The 27,029-nt window shown below is 34.8% G+C and overlaps 3 protein-coding genes across 3 annotated transcripts in view; 2 read left to right on the forward strand and 1 right to left on the reverse strand.

The window, feature by feature from the left end:
- Positions 1-1,151: 1,151 nt before the first annotated feature.
- LOC136806718 (uncharacterized) lies at positions 1,152-2,884 on the forward strand. The gene has a single exon (XM_067063309.1). The coding sequence runs from the start codon at positions 1,164-1,166 to the stop codon at positions 2,850-2,852; it is 1,689 nt and encodes a 562-aa protein (XP_066919410.1). The 5' UTR covers positions 1,152-1,163; the 3' UTR covers positions 2,853-2,884.
- A 1,522-nt stretch (positions 2,885-4,406) lies between these two features.
- Positions 4,407-6,389, reverse strand: LOC136806719 (uncharacterized). The gene has a single exon (XM_067063310.1). The coding sequence runs from the start codon at positions 6,387-6,389 to the stop codon at positions 4,527-4,529; it is 1,863 nt and encodes a 620-aa protein (XP_066919411.1). The 3' UTR covers positions 4,407-4,526.
- A 116-nt stretch (positions 6,390-6,505) lies between these two features.
- Positions 6,506-27,029, forward strand: part of LOC136806697 (protein FAM91A1-like) — a 30,774-nt gene continuing 10,250 nt past the window's right edge. Inside the window, exons 1-12 of the mRNA XM_067063291.1 lie at positions 6,506-6,751; positions 12,919-13,003; positions 13,298-13,368; positions 13,537-13,675; positions 14,527-14,594; positions 15,462-15,581; positions 21,385-21,475; positions 23,056-23,118; positions 23,436-23,542; positions 24,390-24,428; positions 25,006-25,127; positions 25,367-25,488. Of these exons, the coding sequence (XP_066919392.1) occupies positions 6,677-6,751; positions 12,919-13,003; positions 13,298-13,368; positions 13,537-13,675; positions 14,527-14,594; positions 15,462-15,581; positions 21,385-21,475; positions 23,056-23,118; positions 23,436-23,542; positions 24,390-24,428; positions 25,006-25,127; positions 25,367-25,488 (1,102 nt within the window). The 5' untranslated portion in view covers positions 6,506-6,676. The remainder of the gene's footprint in view (positions 6,752-12,918; positions 13,004-13,297; positions 13,369-13,536; positions 13,676-14,526; positions 14,595-15,461; positions 15,582-21,384; positions 21,476-23,055; positions 23,119-23,435; positions 23,543-24,389; positions 24,429-25,005; positions 25,128-25,366; positions 25,489-27,029) is intronic.

Below are 27,029 nucleotides of genomic sequence, written 5' to 3' on the forward strand. Positions count from 1 at the left end.
GGTGTATGGGACGCCAAGCGAAGTGCCACACACATAGGAGACGATGTTGGCGAGACGACTACGCCCTAACAGGCTTAATTCGTATTATAGAAAAGGATGGGAGAAAAATCTCTCGAAACATGGCCAAACGTAAATCTCGTGATCCAAGCCACGATAAACTTCCAATATAGAAAAGGATCTTTAATACTGCAGCTTTCTCAGTTGAAAAACGTGATCTGTTGATAGCCTTAATAATATTTGCGAGACTTTCACCGTTTTCACCTTTCTCCATTCGCTCAAAACCCAAAATCACGGAACAATTATAGAGACACCGGATTAACATCGAATGAAACGGTGGAGAGCGAAGTATTTTCTTCCAAAACAATCGATATACTGACTTTGTGTCCGAAAAGGACACGATAACTGTGATGGCAGCTCAAGAAGGACTCGGATTTTGGAAAGTGATTAATACTCTTATTTCTAAAAAGTTCTCTATCTTTTTTATACTTTTGTTGGCGAAAAGTTTGAAAGTGAATGCTTTCCAAAGTTTCTCCGAGAAGAGCTGAGATTGAAGTATATTAGACGTGAGTCTCATACGCCATAGCCATTGTGATACGAAAATCTTTTGGTGGCACGTGGTGGCACGGCGGATTCTATGAGTTGAAGTTTGAAATTTTCCGGTTTCAGTGTTCAATTTCTTGTACTTAGAACGTTTTTGCATCTTTCTCGCAACTTAAAACGTCATAGCGACGTATCATTAGCAATCAAAATTAACCAGACCAGACTGAGACGGGTTTGACTCTCGGAGGAATACTTTAAGTCTCCTTTGGGAATTGGATAAGTGTATTTTAATGACGACATAGAATAGAAGTCATAGAAATGCAATTAAAAGGCCACGAAGAATAATTTATTGGTTGAAGGAGAGTCTGAGTGAACAATAATGTCATTACACTGCGGACAAGGCCTGTACAAAAATCGGCGGTGTATGTCAAACGCCATCGACCGTCATCAAAGGGCGGTTACAAAAAATATCACTTTCGCTATTGAAGCTTTCCATGCTATAAATCAAAAGCACAGACTGCTACTAATAGCATTCCACGGCGAAGCTAAAAATAGATATGATGTAATCATAATTTTTTTTTCGCAAAGGATCTTGGGATTGATATTCGGTCAAGAAAACAAATATGGCGGTCGAAATTAGCAGTACGACAGTTGTAAAAGGAGCAAATAAACATTGTTGCTGGGGAATTTGCAAACATGATTCAAGATATCCTGATAGATTACCACCAGGGACATTTTTTATATCATTTCCAAAAGTTGGTAAATTGAAAGATTCACAAACAGAGTGGCAAAAGGGTAAAGAAAGGGGAAAAACAGAGAAAGCTAAGAGATGGATTCATGCTTGTGGAAGGAAGGGTTTCACTATTTCAAACATCACTAAAAGCACATACATTTGCTCTAAACATTTCATTGGTGGAAATGGTCCAACCGAGGAGAATCCAGATCCAATAAAAGCAACACTATCAGAAGCTGAAGTGGAAAAGAAGTTAAGTGGTAAGAGGAAGGCACCAAAACAACGAGAACCTCTCCCTTCGAAGCCAGTGGCAGTGAAAAGGAAGAAAGAATCAAATATCGAAGTAACATTTGAATGCAATACTGCCAATGAACCTCTTGATAGCACTGAAGCTGGTCCAAGTACTTCATCTAATCAAAATGAAGAAAATCAAAAACAAACTCTTATTATTAGTGTTGATGCCTACTGTTCTACTGATGTTGTCAACCCTCCTGATACTGTCGACAAATCCACCCAAACTGAGGCTGACAAACTAGCCAAATCCACCCAAACTGAGGCTGACAAACTAGCCATTTCAGGAAGAATTGAAATTGTCACGTTAAAAAATGAGATTGCGGTGTTAAAGAGTAGAATTGAATCATCAAACGATCACAGTGAGTGTAACCCAATGAGCATGAATGTCATACTGAAATCAGAAGAAAAGACAAAGTATTTTATTGGACTTTCTCGAAAGCATTTTTGGAGCCTTTATAACTTTCTTGGTGATGCCAAATTCAATCTCACATACTGGAACAGTTCATATTCTCGAAACTCTTCAACAAGAAAATTCTCGATCCCAATTCCTAACCAACTATTCATAACTCTTTTACGACTGCGACGAGGGTTTAACCTTTACACAATGGCACACTTTTACAGTGTTAGCGAAACCACAATCAGTACAATTTTCAACACATGGATTATGTTTTTGTTTCATCATTTCAAAAGTTTGGGCAATGATATTCTGTTTCCTGAGAGACAAGTATTCAAAAAGACACTGCCGAAAGTTTTTCGCCCATTCAAGAATGTAAGGGCAAGCATAGACTGTACTGAGTTGAAATGTGAAGCACCTCGTGATTACAAGAGACAAGGAAATATGTATTCAAACTACAAAAGTCACTGCACATTTAAATGTTTGATTGCAGTCAATCCTAATGGGGCAGCATGTTTTGTATCTGACTTGTTTGAGGGGAGCATTAATGATGTGGACATTTTTCAAAAATGTGGTATACTGCAGCAAGTCAATTTCCAGGATTCTTTTTTAGTAGATAAAGGCTTCACTGTGCAACATTTGCTGCTACCCAAACAAGCATCAATTTTCATCCCTCCCTTCTTGGGGAAACGTGAAAGATTTACAAAGGAGGAAGTTTTGTTATGCAAAAGGATTGCAAAAGCTCGAATCCATGTGGAAAGATTTAACGAACGATTAAAGAGATTTCGACTCTTGGATGGAATAATTCAATTATCTCTTACACCTATTGCTTCACAGTTAGTTTTTGTGGGGTCAATGCTGGTCAATTTTCAGCATTTCCTATGTAAATGATTATTTTACTAACCTATTTTTACTGTATTGTGTTATCTACTATCAGAATATGAAATATTGATCAAAAATTGAAAAATTTTTCATTGTGGCCAGGATATTCTTTGAAACAGCTTCAATGTTTATACTCTATCAGTTCTAAATAATCTTTTGAAGAGGAAATTTACTTTTAAAAAGGTTCTCACTTTTTTCAGATCAGTAATTTTGAACACAAAATTGATAGTTGGTTCAAGTCCAGCCTCTTTTAACAAAGAGACGCTACTGGAGCATCTAACCTGTGTTTAGAACACTGATCAATCCTAATTTTTAGAAATTTTGAAAGGATTTAAGATTAACCAAAACCAAACTAGTCATTTAGGTTTAGAATGTGGGATTTTAGAACACAAAATTGAAAGTTGGTTCCCCTTTTTAACGAAGAGAAGCTACTAGAGTATCTGAGCTAGTGTCTGAAAATACTCACATAAAAATATACTCCATACATACATGGTGTTCTAAATCCATACAAAATACAAATACAAAAATAAATCTGTTTTGTTTCTGTCAAAAAGTGCACCCCTGGTTAAAAATTTGAAAACTTGATTTTGACTTTTTTGTACTAGAATTTTTTCGGGAGAATTTTATTGAAAATCCTGTGATATGAGACTGCATTCCACATTTAAAGCATCTGATTATGGTTCTAGATCTACTGTTTTGTGCTTGATTGTAGGGATATGTGGAATAAGCAGGGGGTTACATAGTGTCAGTCCCCCCTTTTTCCTTGGGGGGTCTGAGGACACTATGGTTTAGTCCTCTGGAAGAAAATCCATAAAATGGGAGGGGGTCAGTCATTTTTAAGTGATTTTGGGGTGATTTTCCCACAAATCCCTAGGAAAATGAAGGTTTGGCACTTTTTCAAGAAAATTTAATTAAATGGGGGCGGGTCATTATAAAATTATATTGGGATGTATTTTTTCCAAAAAAATAGCAAAATGACCGCCCCCTACAATTAAGCACAAAAGAGTAACTTGTTTTGATGCTTTACAAATATCACACAAAATACTTAGGTCGGGAGATTTTTCAGAGAAGTGTTTCAGCTTTTGTTTGATCAAACACCGGTCAGATGCTCCAGTAGCTTCCCTTTTTTGAAGAAAAGAGGTTGGTCTCGAACCAACTATCAAAGTGGTGTTTTAAAAAAACAAAGCTTTCACTAAAATTATTTTCTTTTCCCTTTTCCTTTACTCAAAAGTCAACTTAAAAAAAAACAATTCTGAAGTTAGGCAACAAAAAATTTTCAAACATAAGAGAGGAACCAGGAGGAACAACCAAGGAAACATAGACAAAAAATAATTTCAGATTTTGATTCTGGTTGTTTTTTGTATAGAATAATCAAAAGATATCATGTAAATGACAAATCTCATTAGTTTACAAAATGACCTAGCTGCAAAAAATGCACAACAAAGTCTTTTACCCAAAAAATTGCACATTATTAAGGGATCTCCAGGGAAATTTTTACTTCCATGATTTTGTTGTTCTAGAAATGGCATTTCAAGAGTGACACTTCTTTTGAGCTCTATTTTCACAAAAAAACACAGATCAGAAAGTCAAGAAAATGAAAAAAAAGCTGACTGTAGTGATGATAGTTATCCCTAACTTAGAAAAGTAAACCCTATTTCACAGTAGTCAATAAATGGTCAAATATTATAACATCATATCACTATCAAATACAAATGGTAATAAGTCTCTCGGGACTCTCATTAAGAAATATTCAGGTATAAAGACTTTCTCCCAAAATAACTTTGTGCTGTCAACGATACGTTGTTGCAAGTCTGCATCAGGGAAAATCCTCTCAACGCTTGAAGGTCCCTGCTTGGCATATAGTACAAAATCACAGAAATTGGCTTCAGTCACCAATAGTTGTAGTTGGATTTGGAAATAATATGAATGAGTTTTTTTCAATACCAATTTCTCATCAATCACATTAAAACACTGACGATTTACTTGACCTTTCTCACATTCACCTTTTACCACATTCATCACACTGTACAATCGTAAAATGTTCAAACATTTCACCTCCACAATATTGGCTAAATTTCCATCACTAAAAATAAGCCCATCAGGGCTTGCTGCTAGATGTAGATATTTCTTGTTAATCCACAAACCACTGATACCAACTAGAACATTCATTCTCTGAGAGTATTCTCTCAAAGCATTAATTTCATTATCAATACCATATATCATGTATTTGTTGCAAAAGCTGGTTGGAAACCAAAAATTCTTGTGCAGATAGTTAAAATGTGGGCGAAGGTTATCATATTTCGAGAGATTTTCTCCAAGATTCATAGCACTTTGACATTTTGACGCAGTTATTCTAAAACGGCGTTCATTGTGCCATTCTTTAGATTTGGCTTGGTCTTGAGTTCCAGGTACCTCACAACAGATTTTTGAGTCCAAGATAGCATCATTTTTCTTCGAGAATTCAGCACAGAATTGAGATACTAGGTGTTGATAAATAGCCTTGTCTGGGTCATCGAGCTTCCAATCACCATATTTGATATATAACACAGATTCCCACATACTGGGTTGTTCGTCAGTTTGTAATTCAATGATAAAATTTCTACGTGCCTCCTCAGGCACAGTACGTTGATTCTCTGGTCTCGGATCGAAATAGTAGAGTTCAGATGGAGGTCTGCGTTTACTTGAAGGATATACTGCTTCATGGAGCTTACCAGGATCCTTCTCTCGTTTTTTCCCCTTATCCCATGGGCACTCTTTTGATGTTGAGGGTTGTATGAGCAGTTTATTACTGCTTGCTTTGTCACTCAGATATAACAGTAATGCCGAAACATGGGCACATCTACTAAGGGCACTAGCTTTACAATCACAAGTTCCATTTTTTATACTGCCACTAACGTTACTGATGGTGAGGGCAACATTTAATGGATATTCACTACCTTTCATCGAATGATGGACATGGGCTCGAATGTAGTATTCTTCCTTTGCTTGATTATAATTATCGTGGATGTTTTCTATGTAACCTTCACTGTTCAACAAATTTCTTCCTTTTCTCAGGGGTTTTGCTGTGACAGTGTCACAATTATCGTAAAGGTTGTCATCATCTGGGTCATCGCTATCATCTGGTACTCCAGCAGCAGTTGAAATTGATTCAACTAAATAAAAGTATACATGACCATAATTGAAATTTGCTGGTAAATTTCTGGATGGAAAGTCTCTCCAGCCATCAGTGGGTCGTTCTGTAGTTGTGTTATCAGCAGAGCTTGATGACGTTGCTTGTTGCCCTTCTTTACTCTTATCTAGCTTAATTTTGTACCAACGTCCACCATCAACTTTAGGGGTGACAGGAAGATTCATCTTAAGGGCATCTTCCACTCTGTTCACCAGTTCCTGTTTCCTTCCAGATTTTTTCAGTCCATGGCACTCAAGCCACCTCTTCAGCTCCTCCACAATACAATTTTCTGGCTTTTTGGTCAATTTTGCACCAGGGACATCTTCTTCTTTCAGTATAGTATAATTCTTTGCTGTAAGCTCGTCTGCATTCGCCATTTTGTTTATGTTTTTGACCGAAAGTAACCGTGATGCATTGCGATAATTTATTTCTCGCATAATTTGTGACGTAAGCATAACGGAGCGCTATTTCAATCCTTCAGTCTGATATATTACTGCTTGTTCAGCAGTTTTTTTGCGAGGAATTGCCCATTTCAAGTATTAGATATATAATTTTCAACAGCGAAAGGAAGGTCAAGTCAAATTTTTATAACACATCGTTTTACTCGAATAATATACCATTTTACCACATGATACTGTGACCTCACTTCATTTAATTTGTCAAGATGATGAACCCAGAGGTTGAATCTCATATCAAGAACAACTTTCTATGGACAAATCTTCCTGCAAATGTCAAACAGGTAATTGATTTCCCACTTTTGTTTTTCACAATTTCAGCCACGCACATAGAAATAGAACTTCTACTAGGTGTGATGTCATGTTGAATAATTGAAAACTCTGTGAATCACTAGAAGTGAGGGAAACTTTGGTTGTATCAATTTAAATGACCTTAAGTGGCAGCAAAACCAGGCAAAACCGCGAGTGGTCCTAAATCCGACAGCCCTTCTTCTTGCCTAAATCCGATGGGGTCTTTCAAAGATACAAACTAAAAAAAACAAAAACTTTTCGCTGTGACGCAATGAAGATACCAAAGTCAGCAAAGTGTCAACTAAATTGAGAGATTTGATACACTGAACCAATTGAACCAAAACATTAATTGCTTCTTCAAAACATAATTTTTTATTACAAAATTGTTAATGTTTTAAACACGAGCAACGGATTCAGAATATTAAGGTAATTATTTTTACAACTCGCACTTTTTTTATCACATTAATTGACATCTTGACATTTTAGTCATCTTGTTACCGTAAGTTGGTCTAATGTTGACATCCGTCTTCTAATTTCGACATCCATCTTTATAGATAGGAATAATAAGAAGGTCGAAATCATAATCACTGGGATAGACTAAAGATTTTTCCTCTCGTCGCGCTAATCAAAATCAATCAGCGATTCCGACCTTCCTCAGTTTCTATTGTTCCTATCTCTAAAGAAGGGTGTCGAAATTAGAAGACGGATGTCGACATAGACCTTTTTTCAAAGAGGACGTCCTGTTGAATAATTATGTAGTCCAGCCATAAAAACAATGATACACAAGTGTTTCAACCGGTATTCCAACGAAGCCATATTTTGGTTTGTACAGAAATTTTTCCCGCTCAAATCTAAACAACAAAATGGTCAATCTCACTAAAGCAAAACATTGTGGCCACGGCATTTCCCGGGATAAAAATTCTGGTCACGTGACCATCCGTGATTTTAGACCAATGAAAACGCTTCATTTCCCCGGATTAAAGTTGTGTCTACACTAACACGCGGGAAATGGCTAGAAAATGAGAGAAAAACCGGGGGTCAAATTAAATTTTTCTTCCTTCTTGCGGCAAACATAAAAGACTTTAAGAGGCCATTTATTTAAGAAAGGGGTGTTATATCATAAATGAATTATGTAAGTAAGTGATATTTTAAGTAACAAGCTCATTAACAATTTTATTTTGAAGTTTGTTTTTAAAAACAGAACCCCCCTGCTCTAAGATAATCTCATTTTCTTAACTTATGGACCCATTTGGAAGTCTTTGTAATACAGATCATTTGGCAGTGTAGTTGCAGCCTATACAAGAATTGGAATCTAAAGTCTGAAGTCGTAACTCCTGGTCAGTGACCCCGCAGAGAAGTTTTTAGTTGGCAGACACTGACTTTAGGTTGGTTTGGAAATCGTTTTATTTTGAAATGTAATCTTCACTTTAGATGAATACTTTTATTTATTTGGATTCATGAAAGGTTCAAGGTTTGTTTACTTTTTATTTCAAATTATTTCATTGATTTATTGAGCTGCAATGGCTGAATGAAAAACGAAGATTTTTGATAGTTATCATCGTGGGCTTGGCCGCCATTTTGAATTTCGATTTTTTTTCTCCTGTACTCGGCAATTTAGAGGTTGTTCGTAATACGCGATTTGGCTTACGCGTAACACTTGTGGATAGAGCCATGCATAATTACTGTATCATGCATATTGTAATAATTATGCATGGTTTTATCATTGTTTTTCTGCTGAACTACATAATTATTCAACAGGGTGGCCTTTTTGAAAAAAGGTCTATTAGACCAACTAACGGTAGATGTTTTGTTTCGAGAGTTCTTGCAAAATAGGGCAGCAATCAAAAATATGTTCCATTCGGGTCCTAAAACATCTTCAAATCCAGTCGGTCGGTAGTAAATTTTGTTGGATTTTTAAGATCTAGTAAATCCCGATGAATCAAGTCGGCAATCAACAGAATCTTATGCCGCCAATCAACAGAATCTTATGCCGCCATCTTTAAACTATTTTATGGCTATCATTTGATGGCTATGCATGTTTGCCTCCACTGATGCAAGTTACCCGACTTCACGGTAGCACATAGTGTACTAGTAGGCTGCCCCGCCCCCCTTTGAAAATAAAAAAAGATCCCTCTGCTCTCCCCTCCTTTTAATCTAATAATGTGAAAAAAATTTTGGTTGTCCTAAAATTTCTAGCCTGCACCAAACTCTTCTTTGCTGACTGAATTCCCAAGGTCCTTGAAATTTATAATTTCCTGGTCTTTCGAAAGTTTTAAATATCATCTTTTTTTGAGTTTACAGAGCTTGAAAATTGATTTTTACAAACTTGAAAAAATTCTAACTAATAGCCTAGATGATGTAGGAAACATAGTAAGTATAAGCACACTGTCAATCTATGCTTAAACTCCTATATTAATTAAGATTACAGGATTTGGAGTGTGGGCCGATTTTACTTTTATTTTCAGTGGTTTCACTTTCAATTTCCAGCCAACATCTTAGCAACGGGGTACTCGCCCATAGTTACAGGGGTTTGTGCAAAAAACCAAACATAGAAAGTTTTCCAAATCCCCTATTTCAATTGAACCAATAAAAAATGAAACTTTTCCATGTTTCACTTTTTTGCACCAATTCTTCAAAATGAAAATATTTAAGATTTAAAGTTAACTTCTTTTATTCAATGATTTTTTACGGCACTTTATTGATAATCTAACTCTCGCATCAAATTCCCGCTTTCTTCAGTAAATTAAAGATGAGAAAAAACCTAAGCCTTAGTATTACGGATTAAAACAAATATATAGGGTGCCAAAAAAAAGGGCCATGTGAAATGTGACAATCTCATCTCATTTAATAAACAGCTGCGAGAGAGCGCTGGGAAGCAATCAGCAGACGAGACTACTTTCGTTTTTGTTGCAGATTTTGATATAAACTTCCCTCACCAGCTCACAATGTGTCAACTTGTCAGCATTGTATTGTTGTGAAGGGAAAGATAAAAGAGGTAAGATTAGCGTAGTTTCTAATCCTGATATAGACTATATGACTGTGCTTTTAATTGGCTGAATTTTTTTTTGCGTCTGAAAAACTTTTTCAAACTTTCAGTGATGATTGACCAAACTGTTACAATGAAAATAACCCAGCACATTTTTTTATCTTCTTACCTTCTTCATTTTCAATGAAGCAGTCAAAGTTTACTGAAGGTAAGCACATAAGATATTCTTATAATTAATGATATTCATTGAAACACGCTTCGTTATACGCCGCTGCGGTGGAGTGCATGATGTAACTCGCGCGGCAACTAACTCGCCTTCTGTTGGAATATCGTATTGGGTGTTTTGGCGTTATCACCCTCGAAGCAGCAGGCGCCATTGTTTTTCCGCAACTCTTTCCACACTGCTGTTCCCCTCAGGCAAAATCGTCGATTCTGTAGAGGTCACAAAATTTCTGAGTACATACGTCGAAAAAAAAAATTCAAAATGGCTGCCGAGCGAGCACTGACAAACAAAAAATCAGGAGTTTTCAATTGCCTACTACAGCAGAATAAGACAGAGAAATGCAGTAAAATAAAAAGTAAACAAACCTTGAACCTTTTGTTTGTCAAAATAAAGAAAATATTATAGCTGCAGTAATGTTTATATTCAGAAATAAATCCATTTTCACCAGACCTACAAACAACCACCAGCAAGGTTTCAAACCACGCTGCAGCATTACTGGCAATGAATTCTGAATTAAAAAATGTTGATCCAGTTCCTGGAAAGGGTATATGATTACAATTCTAAATGTAATGACTTTTTTTTACAATAACATTTGTCCTCTCACAAATCCAAAAAGATAGGCTGTAAAACCAATACGGGGGTCAACTTTCTTTACAACAAACTGTCAGATCAAACTTTATAAAGATCAACCATGTAAATGTCACTTGTTTTCGTAATATTTGGATAATATTAAAACCTTTTTGTATATATTTGGTTCTTCAAAACCATTTCCCTTTCCCGCAGCAGGCTTTAAAGTTCATGTTGACCCCCAGTTCTTTTTGCGCGGTAATCTAGGAAGGCCTTTAGTGCGGTATAAACAAATGATTTCGTGATCAGAATCATGATTGGATGATATTTTCCCGCGTTTTAAAATTCGAGGGTTTCTGTAAAATGATAGAATATGGCTTGGCTGGAATGGACACCATAACAGCAGTGTCCACCATTTTAGATGGCCTTAACAATAGATCCAAAAGGGCTCCATAATCTTGGAAGATGATTTATTTTTGTCCCCGGCTTTTGGAAGTAGCAATGTTTTTGGTTGTTTTCGATAGAAAATGGTAAGAAACTTAAGTTTACAAGTGTCATTTAGTTTTTGCTGGCTTATAGAATGGCAGGATCCTGGATGGTTTCCCTAACTGTTATATGCTCCAAAAAAGGTCAAATTCCGAAAAGAATGTATATTGAAATCAAAACCTTGAAAACCACGGATATCAAATGTTTAGGTAACAACAAGATAAAACCAGCAAAATTAATATGTAATAAGATGATAACAAGAAGTAAAGAAAGTCAGGAGTGGAAGTTTGGGTGTCATTGGCTAAATTATCAATCAAAGATAAAAAAAGCTAATACATATAAAAGTCCTCCTCGCCCTCTTTGAAGTAAACTTTCTCGAGTTCTATCAACTGTAAAGAATCAATCCTATTGCTTTGGAAAGAAAGAGGATGAACCTAAATTATTAGGGGTCATTTGTCAAATTTGGTGAACTAGATCAAAAGTTATAGTCTAAATACTAATTGTTTTCAATAAAAGGTGAAAAATGAGGGTATTATGAGATGCAAAAGGTGTATTAAATCATTATGAACAGAACTAAAATTTTGGTGACCCATGTTTAAAGATGTAAAAAGCAGAAATACCAAAATATAAAAGTACAAAAAGCAGATTTTATTTAAATCTAAAAGCGGAACTTTTTTCCAACTCAAACAGGACTCAATGTGGGTAAAGTAAAGAAAAACAAAATGGTGTAGTAAGGGGCTATCTATCAAAAAATAATGGGGGATTCCAAGTTTTGTAACATTAAAATTTATTTTTGATACCTCAAATTGATTGAATTTTAAAATTCCATAAGCTTGATTTTGACAGGCAATTTTTCAAAAAAATTGCACTTTTCATTCTATGTATTATTTACTCTTTTTAACAATGCATGACTTAGTATTAAAAGGTGCTGAGAAATTATCAAAAAAGTAATGTGTCCACATACCTTTGAGACAGGGGTTTAATAAAATGTTTTATATATTTATTTTCTTATCTTCGAACCGAAAATAACTTTATTTATTTACTAATTGTCCGAAAAGGAAAACACGATTAAGAAGAAGTCAAAGGGAAAATAAATGAAGTCATTGTTTTAACTTGAGACAGCTTTCACACTTTATCTTATAGTAAATGTCGAAGGAGAAGCACTCAAACAAAATACAAAGTACTTTTAACCATATTCTAAAAATCTCTAGCAAAAAACTATAATAAAAGAACTCATGGACAAGTTAAATTAAAAATTGTATAAACATACTATCACCTGAAGAATAATAAATATACGTTTCTCAAACTTCTTTACACACTTTGTTGCCATTACACACTTCGAATTTCGTTATCCCCCGGACAAAAAATTCCAAACCCCGGTGGTCAAAATTGGGTGCCCAGACTGCCTCTGAAAACTGAGCTGTTTGGAAGAAACCGTAAGGATTCGAAAATTTTGATATCTCATAGACAATTCTCATGGCAATTTTTTGACGACTGTGCACCCTCGCACAAACATTGTGCTCTCTCGCACTTTATCAGCTTGTTCTTTGGTAAGAAATACGTAAATGAAAACAACATTCGATGTAAACATATATTATGACCTGTCACATTTAAGGAAAACGTTGCTAGAAGCTTCTTGTTTGAGAGTGCTAAGATCGACGTGTGAATAAATCTATTTCGGCAATCCTTTTGAATAGCACGCACATCTCTGAAAACTTGAATAATCTACGGAACGCAAATCTTAGGCAAAGTCGACATTTTTTCTAAAAACAGAACGCAACTCTTTCGCAAACATTTTCTCTAAAACCGTAAATAAATTCATAATGTTTGGGAAATGTAATTTATCATATCTACTTTATATCTGAAATAATGACCTATGTTTTCTTTTGATTTTCCAGACTCTTGGTAACAATAAGGCCAATTGGGACAAATCTGTATCAGATTATTGTATCAAAAATCAATTTCGCTATAAGCAAAGTTTAGGTAAGTTGAAAATAAGTAAGATAATGACTGTTTTAAATTTCAAGTGCTTTGTGCAAGAAAGACAGTAAAAAATATTTTACAATTTTGCTATAATTTTTTGGAGATTTGCTGAGCCCCTCCCCCTCATGGGTATTTCGGTACCTCCTGAGTTGTTGGGTACCCCCTTAAAATTCCAGAGGATTCAATTTTCCAGCTATTTGATAAAGGAAAGTTGTACATTTAGCCCCCCCCCCGCAAAGCACATAAATCATATTATGGTACAAATCACATATAAATATGTTTTCTTTTTTGCAGTGAAACAAGTGCGAAAGGATGAGAAAAAATATTATCAAGAACTGGTGCAATATTCACGACAAAATCTCATGGTATTCCTTCATGATCCTTTTTGCTTCTGGTTATTCTATATATATCCTGAATTTTGTCTTTTTTTACAAACTTAAGAGCAAGTGTGACAGAAAAGGGCTGGTGAAGTGTGTTAATTTATCCTTTATTAATCTTACGCAAATTTAAATTTGAAATTGTTTTTCTCTTAGCTTTATCCTTACCACTTATCAGATATTGTTGTGAAGGGACTTCGTTTGACACCATTTGGATATTACATACATATGATGGATGATATTATGACCAGTGAAAAGAGTTATGACTCTTTACCAAACTTCACCGCGGCTGATTGTATGTTTCATCTCCAATCATTTTAACCAACTCATAGAAACAGTACCCTTTTCGAACAAAGCTTTTTCCTGTACCTTCTATACAACAGATAACTCTCATTGTACAAATACTACCTCTAATTTGATAGTGAAATAAAATCCTATTTTACTGAACATCTATAAATATCTACTAGTAATCACATATTTTCACATGGAATTCATTTTCTGACGTCACTGAAATTTTTAAGATTTCCATAGTGTCCTCCTGGGTTGGTTCCCCCCACTAAAAATCAAAATTTTTCTCCATTCCCCCCTCTTTTATTTCCCCCACCATATTTCAAAATTTTTCGGTTCCCCCCTCTTTTTTGAATTCCCCCAGCTATTTGAAGATTTTGCGGTTCCCCATTATGGTTAACATAAAAATGCCTTAAATCAAGTTTGAAATTTTGGAAAGCTTGAAAAAATAGTCTTGAAAGTGCTGGAAAAATGAAATTGTATTGAAAAGTTGGTTTATCCCAAAAGATTTGCTGATTTTATTGCTTAAACAGGTTTTGCAACAAGATCACCTTGAGAACTGTGAAGTTCCCCCAGTCAAAATCTCCTAAATTTATGGTTTTCCCCCCTCTTTATTTTCCCCCAGCAAATTTCAAATTTTTCATTTTCCCCCATACTTTAAAAAAAGGGCCAAAATCAGAATCCCCCCCCCTTTATAAAGGGGGGGAGGACACTATGATTTCACGGGAGAAGAAATTAATTTCGAAATGTGCACCAGTAAAATTATATTCGGAATGAGCATGTGTGTTATCTCATGGTTAAGATTGATTCAGACTTTTTAATTAACATTGTTTATGTTTTTTTCTTTTTTTCTTTCAGGCTTACGGTTGCTTGGTATTGGTCGAAATCAATACATCGACATGATGAACCAATGTAAATCCTCAAAGGTAAGTACCTATGATCATAATATTGACTGATGATTCGTTCAATATGACTGAAATTTGTTATTTATTGTGTACTTTGCAGACTTGTGCTTGAAATACACGTTGTCCACCTCCAGAACTCTGGAGCTTTGAAGTTTTGACTGTGTAAACTTGCCGTTGATACTGATAGAAATTGACCATCTCAACAGTGTGAATAATCTCAATATGATTATGTGTACCAGTCCAGTCCCTATTTTACCCAAATTGCACATTTTCAGCATAACCCCTGGTCCGATTTTGAAATTTTCACATCAAGCCCTTGCATTATCATAATACCTAACACAAGTCAAAAGTTTTCCATTTTAAGTTCAGAAACCTAGGGTTGAAACCTAGGCAAAAAATTTATGTTACACCAAGATACAAAAATGTAGCAAAAAGTGTAAGCATTTTCAAAGGATAATTACATCATGAGGGGGATAGTGATGTCATCATGATGCTGAAAATTATATCAGAGATATATTTAAAGTGACTAAATTGATTGAATTTAAAGTTGATTTGATAAATACTCGAAAGTTTTCAAAATTTAGTTTTTCGTGATTTCCAAAAATTTGCAAAATTATTGTAGACTCATTTTTTTCAAAAGACCCTAGGAAAATTTGAGAATTTGTGTTGAGAAATTAATTTTGAAAAGGTTGATTGGCTTATTCGAACTTCTTTTATTTAAATTTTCTATAATTCGAACTTGTTTCCTGTCCCTGCAAAGGAGGAACCCTCTTAAAATAATTTCTCTGTAATTCGAACAAAAATCAGATACCCCGTTTGAGTTCGAATTAGCGAGAGTCAACTGTATAGTTTATAAAGATATCTAATCTTATACCTTTTCCTTTAAAGCGTTTTTTCCGTGCCAAACGACCGCCGAAAGAATTGTTACCAGTGAAGCCAATACCACAGACAGTCATCAAACCATGGTGGATCATCAACTCTGGCTACATTACTGATGACGATATCAAAGTAAGTGACTTTTTAACAATATAAAGACTGCTTGATACATGGGACCAGGAGAAGATTATTTGCTGGGGAAAATGTTTGTCGGGTAGAATTTAGTTTCCTAAACCCTTTGAGCATCGTCCTGTCTTTTTTTAGTTCCCCCTTTGGTTTGGCCACCTGTCTGGTTAGTATTTTACAGACCAGAATGTAAACTTCAATAAAATCATATATTGACTAATTCACTCGTTCGATTTGACTGAAATTTGTCAAAATTTCAAGTCAATAGCGTTTTTCAATCCTTAGATACAGTATTCTAGGGCTGATTGAGTATCAACCTTCTAGATAGATTTGTAATTAATAGTTGATATTGATTAGCCTCGAGCTGCCTCGAGCTAAGTACACATTGTACTACTTTGCATCAACTTTAAAGAAAAGAAACATAAACATAAACATTTAGGCAAAAAGGACAATTTTAAGCCAGTTTGTAAAATACACAATACCAACAAGTGGCAAAAAATTGATCCTATGCCCCAAAAAAAGATGTCACGTGAAGTTGCCTCACAAAATGTTGGAAAAAAAATTAAAGTGAAAAAAATAAGGAGAGGGTCCTATTTTCGGTATTTTCAAAGAATGATGACGTCATCAGGTGGCGATGACGTTATCAATGATGCCAAAATTTTTACCAAAGATGCCAATTCATATTTGGTGCACACTTGGAAAATTTCATGTTAAAAGGATAAATATTTCAAAAGTTATCAAAAAGATTCGTTTTTGGGGCCCCAAAATGCTCGAATGTCGAAGGGTAACTTTCCAGTCTAATTTTTGGAAAAGTTTCGCTTTACTCATATTCGGTCGAGGTGAACTCAGGGGAAAATATCAGTCAATTTTAAGAATTGGTCACTTTACATCAAATCTTTCCCCAATAAGGGATGTCATGATAATAACTATCGGCTTGACGGCTTTAAGCTTTAGACGGAGATTACTTTCGTCGTCACACTCATTAAAGTCTTGATTTGCAGTTTGATTGTCGAGTTCTAAGAGTTTTCGACCAAGCGTTAATTTTAATACACTTGCTTCATTAACTAAAATTACGCAAATTTACGCATCTTTCAAATCATTAGAAATTTTAGGAGAAGCTTTTAAAAGAAAATGAAAATTTTTTTGGAAAATAGTGTGGTTTTCCTTTATTCAGCTTAAAGCTAAATTAAAACCTGTCAATAATCATAACATCTCTTGGAAGAGAACCCTAAATCCGTTTTACTCTATATAGATAGAATTTAGTCTTTTTCTACTTTTTGTACGTCCACTGATTTCGAGCTATAAATATTTTGATTTTAGCTACAACTATTTCATATGAATTGTTATTATAGTCATTTCGGACAAAACTTAATACTCATTTCAGCATTTTTCAATTGATATTAAATTTTTTTAATAAAAGTCAATTCCGTTAGAATATTTCGCAGTTTTTTCTCATATATACGCCGTAATTATCTTGCATAAGCCCCTCGAAATACCATTGTTTTTATTGAAGCAATATTCACTTTCTCAAGTTTATACGATTTTCTGCTTTTAAAAAAAGTCTTTAAAAAATGTTTGATATCTGTTGATATTTTGGTTTTGCCATCAATCATCTAACCGTCAAACGTTGTCTAGCTTTCGGCTTTCTCATAACTTTAAGCAGCTTTATTATCATGTGCTGTTGATAATTTTGTAACTTTAACAAAAAAAACTCGGTCAAAATATTTCTATAATAAATATTGCACTGACTTGAGCCGATGATATCGCGTTCTCCTGAATTCTTCTTCGTTCAGGTCTTTGTGACTCCAGAATCGAACTCTGACCTGTGAAAAATGATGAAAAATCTTCATAACACTTCTTTAGTGTCTCTTATGAAGTATTCCATTGGTCTTACGCAACATAATACCAACATCGAAGGGACTACCAATAATGTTTTCACCCTTCCATTTGACACTAATCATGTAATAACCAATACGTCGCGGCCAATAACTAAAGCTACACAGATTATCATCCAAAAGGTGTGTTGTGATCTTTATCGGATTCTGTTTAGGTCCACGAATCTCAACTTTTAGTAAACAATTATCAAACGGTTCTTCCGTTTCGATAAAGAAAGTGTTCTCACTATCGACGAAACCTTCACGTAGTCCCATACCTCCAGCCATGCATTCTGCTGTACCAGTAAGCGCGATACCATTGCTGCCAACGCTTGCCAGTGGGTTTGATTCGTCAGAACCATCGCCTTCATCGCCAGAGATGTCAGTCACTCCATTCCAAGCTTCGCCATTAATCAAAATGGTCGGTATCGATCGATTAGAGATATTGGATTGAGTTGATTCTTGATGTCTGATCGGAAATGGTCGGTATCCGGGATCGTAGTCGGTCTCATTTTGTATTGGTGGAGTATCAGGTTGACCAAACAAAGCCGCCTTCTCGAATGATGAGTTGAAGTTGCGGTATGCTTTATTGGTCAGCTTTGGCGATCGACTGGCACCGTTTGATGAAGTGCATGTCTTTCGAGAATCACTTGGTGTCGTAGGGTTGCTATAACTCGTTGTATGCTGCTTGTAATGTTTAGCTTTCGAATGTTGGTGCTCATTGCTTGATTTTCGTGTGCTTTTATATGAAGTCTCCTGCTGGTCACTTTCGACATTCGACTGTTTTGAAAATTTATAAGAAAACAAACCGAAGGATAAAGAGCGTCTCTTCTTTTTCTTCTCCTTGTTCACGGATTTATCTTTGTTCTTACTTTTAGACTCACTCTCTGAAGAGGATAGCGCTTTTGCCAGCTTTTTTTCTCCCTTGATTCTTTGACAATCCGCCTGGTAGTGATGCTGCCACCCAGGAGAGAGTTGTTGAGCATTGTAATCTAATCTATTTTTCAGATTATGATCTAAAGAGATAAAATTCATTTATTATTGTCAAAGAATTACTGGAATGGCGATACTTAGTGACATAACGAACATAAGCTTCTAATGACCTTGTATGATTTGACAATGATACCGCTAACTTTCTAATCACAAAAAGATTCCTAGAAATATAGGGGGGGTTCATGGTTGGCGGAGGAGCGGAATCGGCCCTTTTTTCGGACGGAGTGGTGGCGGAATTTGGCGAAAATTTAGACGGAATTACGGAAATTGGGTTCTCTGACGGAGACGGAAAATTAGACAATTTTAGTGCGGAAAAACGGAATTTAGCAAAACAATTTGCGGAATTTCGGAATTGGTAAAAAATATTCAAAATTTGCGGAATTTTCGACAAAAATATTGAATTTCAAAGGAATTTTCGGTGACGGAATTTTGGTTCAGTTTAAGACGGTTTGACGGAAATTGGAGAAAAAATTGGCGGAATTGCGGAATCGGGTACCCCCTGAAACCCCCCCCCCCCCCAATATAGTTATACCAAATCAGACTAGAATATTGTCTGCTCTTCGGATAGGAGACCTAACAATGTATATCGATTAAATATTTTATCGGTCCAACTGATAAAAGTAGACAGTCTTTAGAATCGATCCTCTCTCTCCCAAATAAATTAAATTTTCACCGCTATGCGAATGTTTATAACATTCACTTCCTTGTCTAGGAAACTAAGCCATTAAAAATAACAATTAAGCTATAAAAAAATACTCCAGGAATTTAGTCAACTCTTTTATTGAACTGGAAAATCTTCTCTTTTTTTCTGCGCTTTTCCACTCCTACTGTACTGCTGTCTAGCATGTTTTGAAAAAGTTGTCAAGTCAACCAAGAATAAACCTGACATAAACTTCTTTGCAAGAAAAGTTGGTTAAAAACTAAGCCGGGTAGATTATAATATTAACGATAGCGTTATAAAACTATTTTATTTCTTTTGCTTCAAAATGCTATTAATATCTTACTGTCAATTATAACTTTTATTCAGTAAACTCGATATAACTTTTTCTCTGTATCACTTCTTCAGTATCTCACAGAGCTCTTCAAATAGAATCCAATTCATCTCAATACTTGCTGTTACATATATCTTTTTAGCCTTATTTTTTCAAAAATGGTCCCATACTTGGATTAAAAGAGACATTTTTATTCGTTCTATATTTATTTTCCATTATTCCTTTCTCAATTTACTTTTTCCCCTCTTTATCTCTTCAAAGAAGTAAAAAAAAAATATCGTGGGTATCAAAAACAAAATAAACAGCTGAAAAATATTTTGAAACCTAAAATACAAAATAAGAAAAGGGCAAAAAAAAAAATTCCAAAAAGTAAAAATTGAAGATGGAACCTTCCGTACTGAAAACTGTTCTACTTATAATTCATAATGACTCTTTTGTAATAAGAAAATATTCCATGAAAATCTGTCCACTCTTTTAATCTGGTTCTTCCAGTCTTTGATTCCTCGATTTTGTTTTAGGATTCTGTTTTTCACACCTTCGTCGTAAAAAATACTCATAAAAGTAATGAGCTTCCTAGATAAAATATTTTTGAAAATTTCAATATTTTTGAAAATATATCATAAATTGAAACAATAACCATCACTTTTCATGTATTATGTAACTGACATGTCAATAAAACGTTTAAATTTGAGAAAAGAAATGTGATCTGGTATGGTTCTACCTCTTTCGAGCGGAAAACTTTCGATTTCGCAATCTTTAATTTTTCCAGACTTTGAAGAGTATCTTCCTTGTACTTGTATGTAAGGCCTTTTCCTATTATTTCTTGTGCCCAAAATAAATCAATGTCAAACTTTGAAAGTAATTTTTCCTGTCTTTCCGCAAAAAAGAACCAAAATTGTGAAATTTCCATATTTTTATAAGGAAATTGTTTTATATTTAAAATATATTTCTCACTTAATTGTAAAAATATTCTCTCTCAGACTTTCGATCCCTTCTGTTAAGAAATTCACCTATTCTATTGAGTAACATACTGATTAAAATGTCGCAAAAAAAAATCAACAAGATGGTGTATTTTTGAAACCTTTTTCTTGATGTGCCATTAACCTGAACTTCTAAACGACCAACCAGCATAATGTAATGTTCGTAGTTTCGTCTTACTCTCTCAAACTATAACAATCTTTTTACCATTCGCGTCATCCATAAACGTCTAAACCACTTCCCATTCCCATTTTCGTTCGATATTTCATTTATCTCAAAAAACCATCTCGAAATCCGGAGTATTCCCACGCAAAAGTGTTTCTATTTTCGTATGGAACAAACAATCAACCAATTGAGCGATTCTTATGATTATATTGTTTATTGAACTTTTTCTTAAGAATATATTTTGCCTCACGTTCACAAATATCTGTTAGAAGTTTTCTTTAAAATCACTAAATTATGAGGTCGACTTTCTGACTTGCGTTTTCTCATCAATCAAGTCGAGAAAGTCTCCCTCTAAAATTCAATGTCTCTACTATTTTAACAATTCATTGACTCAACTGTCTCAAGTGTTTTTAAGCAAAGATTTTGTCTAAATTTCAGCCGAGGATGGGGCAAAGGCAGAAAGTCGGCAAAAAGCCTCCCGTCTAGATCAGAATCCTTTCCTAGTCTTTTCCGAGCTACGATCGAAGTATTATTTTGTTTTACTTTTATGGGCAACATAGTGCTGGTCTACAAACTGGAAAGCAAAACACATGTTTTTCCTATTCTGTGAGCAATTTTTCTTTGGAGTTGGTGACAGAATCTGTTGTGCAGCAACAACGTCAATTCCAGGAGTTGCATATTTCAATACTCGAATATCTCGATAAATGATTTTCTCTATATCGAACCAAAAAAGTTTTTGTCCGCAAGTTCGATGTAAAGAGTTTTTATATAGTTTTCATGAAATCTTTTTTTTTCAATTTTTATTAGACGTGTACTGCTCAAGAGGTGAAAATAGTGGACACATTGATTGATGATGGTGCGAAAACAGTGCACGAAATCAACACTGATATCACCCAATGTAAGTAAAAAAGCATCAAGGTATTTGTTTGTAAAAGTTAAAGGTTTTGTATTTCATATCAGGACAGTGTCTTCCTATTGTTATTGTGCTGATATAAGCAAAAAAATGTTTTTCTTTTCCTCTTTCTGACCAATCATGCTCCACATATGTGTCAATCCTATGTGAAAAATCTTGTGAATTAAAATTGATGAGTAAGCAAACGTTATCACTCTTATTTAAAAACAAAACCTTTAACTGACCGTAAAATAATAAAAAATTTTGGGCCTATTCGGGTAGGGAAATTAGTTCTTAATAATACATTTAACTTTTAAAACGTCACTATAATTTTTGTAGTACCCAACCCTACATAAGTAAGAAATATCAATATTGACGCCCTTAAAAAATACGACAAAACATTCAATAAAGATGAAAAGACAGCTTGCGGATGCAAAAACATTTTGGAACCTTCTAATTTATCCAATGAAAGAGTAGAAATATTTTTAAAATACAAAAAAAACAAAAACAAAAAACACTAGCAATTTGTCTTCTCTATACATCTATATTGTAATATGTATTGTACATCTCATATGTTATTTTTGTTCAATTTTGTTCATTTATCATTTCAAACATGTTCTTATCTCCCGGAAAACATGTCGGCTTTAAATTTGCCTGGAAATATTTTTGATATCTTAAGTAGCAAGCATGTTAAAGAGCTTTAATGTGGAGTTTATTATTCTACTAACCGTGATGAAACTTTTTATCAGAAACGGACTGTTAATAATGGTATCGAAATAAAAACCTAAAACCGATGTCTCTTTCATTTGTAATTAGCACCAGAATGGGCGATTCCAAAAAATTTCCATACAGGGGGGTGGACGAACCTTTTCAAGTCAAAACAAATTTCTAGGAAATGTGGAAAATTTAAAAAAATTTGCAAAAAGACCCTGCAAAAAATTATTTTCATGTCTTAAAGTGAGGCTGGACGAACTAATATCACGTCGTTTAAACCCTGGAAAAATAAAAAATACTTCTCTAGATCTCCTGAAAATTCTTCTCGGGTTACCCCCGGAAAAGTTTGTCCACCAGCCTATATGGTTATCAAATGGAATACACGTTTTTTTTTATAAGGAACCTTAACTTTTTCTCTGAGCCTGGATTTCCTTATTTTTACAGAGAATTTCAGCCTCAAAGTTCCTTATCGAGTTCCTTATTTACATAGCTGCTTGCTAAGTTTGGATAACCATCTCTTACTGTTCCTTAAAACTTGTTTTCTTTTTCTCAGCCTGAGCAGTTCCTAAACAATTCCTTATTTTTTGGACCATTTTTAGCCTCGAGTTCCTTATAAACGTGTTCCTTATATAAAAAAAACGTGTAGCCCAATATTCGAGCTTTTGTTTAATTAATGCATACCTGTGCTCTAGTCTATAGTATTCACTGATTTTGTAGTATTTAAAAATGTGTTAACGCTTGTGCAGTATCATACCTGATGAAGTTCTGAAAATAGAACGAAATATCGTAAACAAACTGTGTTGATTTTACTTTTTTGTTCACGTATTCTTTACACTGTATGCTATGATCAACTTTCAACTATTTTCTTTCAGCATTATATAACAAAGGTTTTGTATATTTCGATGTGCCGATCAAAGATACAGATTATTTAGTCGGTGAGTCCCATTAGGGTATCTCTTACCTCTGAAATTTACGTGTTTTTTGAATTAAAGAAATCGAAAATTGTAACGTGTTAAACACAATATCCCAAAACTAATTGTTTTTGCTTTCATCACAAAAAGCCATAGTAAAATCCCAGGTCTCCAAAGTGCACTGTAAGGGTCAATATAAGCGAAAGTGAACTGTAAGGGTGTAAAACGTGAGAAAATTTTGGAAAATCCGACCATTTTTACCCTAAAATGGACTAACATTTTTTAACTGGCAAGGGTGTCTTTTTTGCCCGAAAATACTCCAACAATTTTTTTACAATTAGTACCGCCATTGGAAAATTTCGTGATGAACCGTGTTTTGGGTGATTATATGGAAACCATGCTCTATAAAGTGTTCGTCTCAATCGATGAAGAAACCACCGTCGCTGAGGTAAAATCTTTTTCCACAAGGTTGACTCAAATCGATACACCTTATCAACCCTGCCCCTAAAAAGCCGCCCGTGCCGCCAAGGTTTGATAGGTTTCCACTGTATTTGTATATTACACTTTGACAATAGCTCGTAATAACCGTACCTTAAAACAAATGATTCCACAGAAACTTTCATATAAATTAAATTTCACTCTTAATACACCGGCCGCCGGATTCTCCAAAGCTTCACAAAAAAACACAAACACAAAAATTTGGAATTGAATTCTTGAAACTGAACTTGAACTTGAAACTTTGTGAAACGTATTCTGCCTTCGATGCGTACGGCTTGGCTCCCTGGATCTTTCCTTAGATAGTTTCTTGTCATAGTTTCTTGTCCGTAAATGTGCTAATCGGACACCACTGTCTGAATATTCTCAACTTTATAACATAACTAGTTGACGAATCTGCAACGATACGAAAACCCAACTAAAAAAACTAAAAAAAGTTTTAAAATCAATTACGGATTTGATAGCTTCACCTTAGAACATGTTCCCTGCTCTGTCGTTCCAATTTATGGAGAGTAACCTACCCTTTTGGGTCAGATTTTACTTATGCAACAACTCTATAGGCGGCTTTCAACAGCTTAGCTCTTCTTTTGTCATAACTTTTATTTTAGTTGGTAATTTTAAAAATTAATAGCGTCTAGAATGTTTTTTTTACTGACTCGTTAGAACGGACGTTTAAGAATCGTATTACATAATCGATAGTTTCATTATATTTTATCGATGTTTTTGACACACCCATATGAAGCAAACATTTTATGTACAATAAGTTTTGAAAGTTTTAGTTTTTCGTTTTCCTTTCACAGCTGGCACAAGTTCTCGAAATCGATCTTCGCTTAGTTAAGGTATGTTTACATTTACATTAAAGCCTATTTCGAACTGTAATCTTACGGTTAGATCACAAAAATCCTTTATCCACTCTCGAAATTTCCTACCTACAACCGACTCGTGTCGTTGATCCCTTGTCGCGTCAATCTATTTGCCTTTCGTTTGACCCCTCGATATGTTTGTTACATTGGGTTTTTCCTCCAAAAAAACTTTTCAAAAAATTTTCAGTATTTTGATAAGAAATTTTATGTGCTAGATAACAAAAGATAAGATCCCCTTAAATATGTGAAATACTTTCTGGGAAAAGCCCATTGCAGATGCAAGCCCAGCTTTTACTCTTAGGTTCCAAATAAACGGTCCCCCCACTTGTAAATTTTCGAAAATTTTCCAAGCCCCTCAGGACTCCAGGACCCCCGTTTATTAATTTTTAAGAATATTTTCAGCTATCAAAGATAAGGCCCCTTATTTTGCTAGCCATAATAGCCTGATTTTACCATATATTTACCTTATTTTTGGGTTTTCAGAAGTACAATTTCCAACCTCCTCCCCCTTTATTTGGAACCTAAGAGTATATACTTCTTTTGATTTCTTTAGACTGCAGTCTCTTTATTTTGTCGACTTGGCATCACACAAAAGAAGAATGATGAACAGGACGGAGGTGGGGGAGGGAGACAAGCTTCTAATTTAACCTTAGATGTCAGCTCTACTACTAGAAAGTAAGTCACTCTGTTCATTATAAGACTGGAGAATGAAATCTGAACTTTGAAGTGTAAAGTGGACAATCTTTCTGCACTTTTAACTGAAAAATAGATTATGGTTGTTGTCATCAAATATCCATTCTGAGCTTTAATGAAGATAAATTCTAAATTAAAAATCTAAATATTAAGTCTTTCCACTAAACTGGTAAACTAAGCTTAGAGCTCTTGTTATTATGGTGTAATTACATTTGCTCTAGTTTTGGAAGTGCACCCAATTTGCTGGATCTCGATGATTTTGGATCGGACAAAGAAAATGGAAGCATATCTCCAAAATCGAACTCGAACAATGATTTTCTTATCGAACCAGCTGAATCTGCAGGTAAAAAGTTTCGACTGTCAAAGGAATATTATAACTTTTGCGACCGTCTTCAATTCCTACTAATAAAACGAAATATAATGGAGGCCAAACTTAAAAATTAATGCCTTCTTTAATAACTGTGATATTTTTATTATTGTCCTATTAGTTCGAGAGCTGTCGGCCTTTTTATTAGGTCATAAGCCTCAGAATTTTAACCATCCTCAACGTGTTCGCCGTATCGAAAACTGTCAAAAAAGTTTTGTCAGATCGAATACTAGCGGTCTCTTTGATCTCCACGAGCCCAAAAAAGAGGTCAAAAAAGGGCTTAAATTTAGTCAGATCGAATACTAGCGGTCTCTTTGATCTCCACGAGCCCAAAAAAGAGGTCAAAAAAGGGCTTAAATTTAGGTCATAAGCCTCACGGCTAAAGTTTTACAGGTGATTAGTACAACCCTTAAGGACAATGAAAATCGAAAATCTAACCAAAAAATCCGGTTTCTTGACCTGGTCAGATGCCCAAAAAAGAGGTCAAAAAAGGGCCTAAATTTAGGTCATGAGCCTCATGGCTGAAATTTTACAGGTGATAAGTACAACCCTTAGGGACAATGAAAATCGAAAATCTAACCAAAAAATCCGGTTCCTTGACCTGGTCAGATGCCCCTGAAGTTGAAAAATTTGTGAATTTTCGGGGGGTCGAAAATGACCCCCCTCTTGGACGAAACTTTCTATAGCGTTTGATCTACTAAATATTTAGCGATGAAATTTGGACAGTGTGTCCATAACATCCAATTACACTTTGTGGGAAATTTATGTCATTATTTGATGACGTCATTGTGTCATAATTACGTCATCAGTTACTCAAAATGGCCAAAATTTTAAATTTTTCTTACTTTTTACTCATTTTAATTCAATTTTTTTATATATCTGATGCTCCCTTTTTCATTCTCCAGTGTGTCCATAACATCCAATTACACTTTGGGGAAAATTAATGTCATTTTCGATGACGTCATTGTGTCGTAATGACGTCATCGCCTGCTCATCAGTTGCTCAAAATGGCCAAAAGGGGAGTTTTTAAGTTTATCTTATTTTTTACTCATTTTTTCATAACAGATACCACTTTTTCGTTTTCAAGTGTGTCCACAACATTCAATTACACTTTGTGGGAAATTTATGTCATTATTTGATGACGTCATTGTGTCATAATGACGTCACCAGTTACTCAAAATGGCCAAAATTTTAAATTGTTCTTACTTTCTACTCATTTAATTCAATTTTTCTATATATCAAATGCTCCCCTTTTCATTCTCCAGTGTGTCCATAACATCCAATTACACTTTGGGGAAAATTAATGTCATTTTCGATGACGTCATTGTGTTGTAATGACATCATCAGTTGCTCAAAATAGCCAAAATGGGGACTCCTTTTAAGTTTTTCTTATTTTTACTTATTTTATCTTTTCCATTCTCCTGAAATCTTTGAAATGATAAATAACAGGTTGTTTGCATCGTTAGATACGGATACTTTACGGAACAGATCATCAATTAAAGTTTCAGAATTTCACG

This window comes from Clytia hemisphaerica, unplaced genomic scaffold (assembly GCF_902728285.1).
Source record: "Clytia hemisphaerica strain Z4C2 unplaced genomic scaffold, Clytia hemisphaerica genome assembly, whole genome shotgun sequence".
NCBI lineage: Eukaryota > Metazoa > Cnidaria > Hydrozoa > Leptothecata > Clytiidae > Clytia > Clytia hemisphaerica.

Coding starts and splice junctions, on each gene's coding strand:
- LOC136806719 (XM_067063310.1), bottom strand. CDS start 6,389: ATGGCGAATGCAGACGAGCTTACAGCAAAGAATTATACTATACTGAAA.
- LOC136806718 (XM_067063309.1), top strand. CDS start 1,164: ATGGCGGTCGAAATTAGCAGTACGACAGTTGTAAAAGGAGCAAATAAA.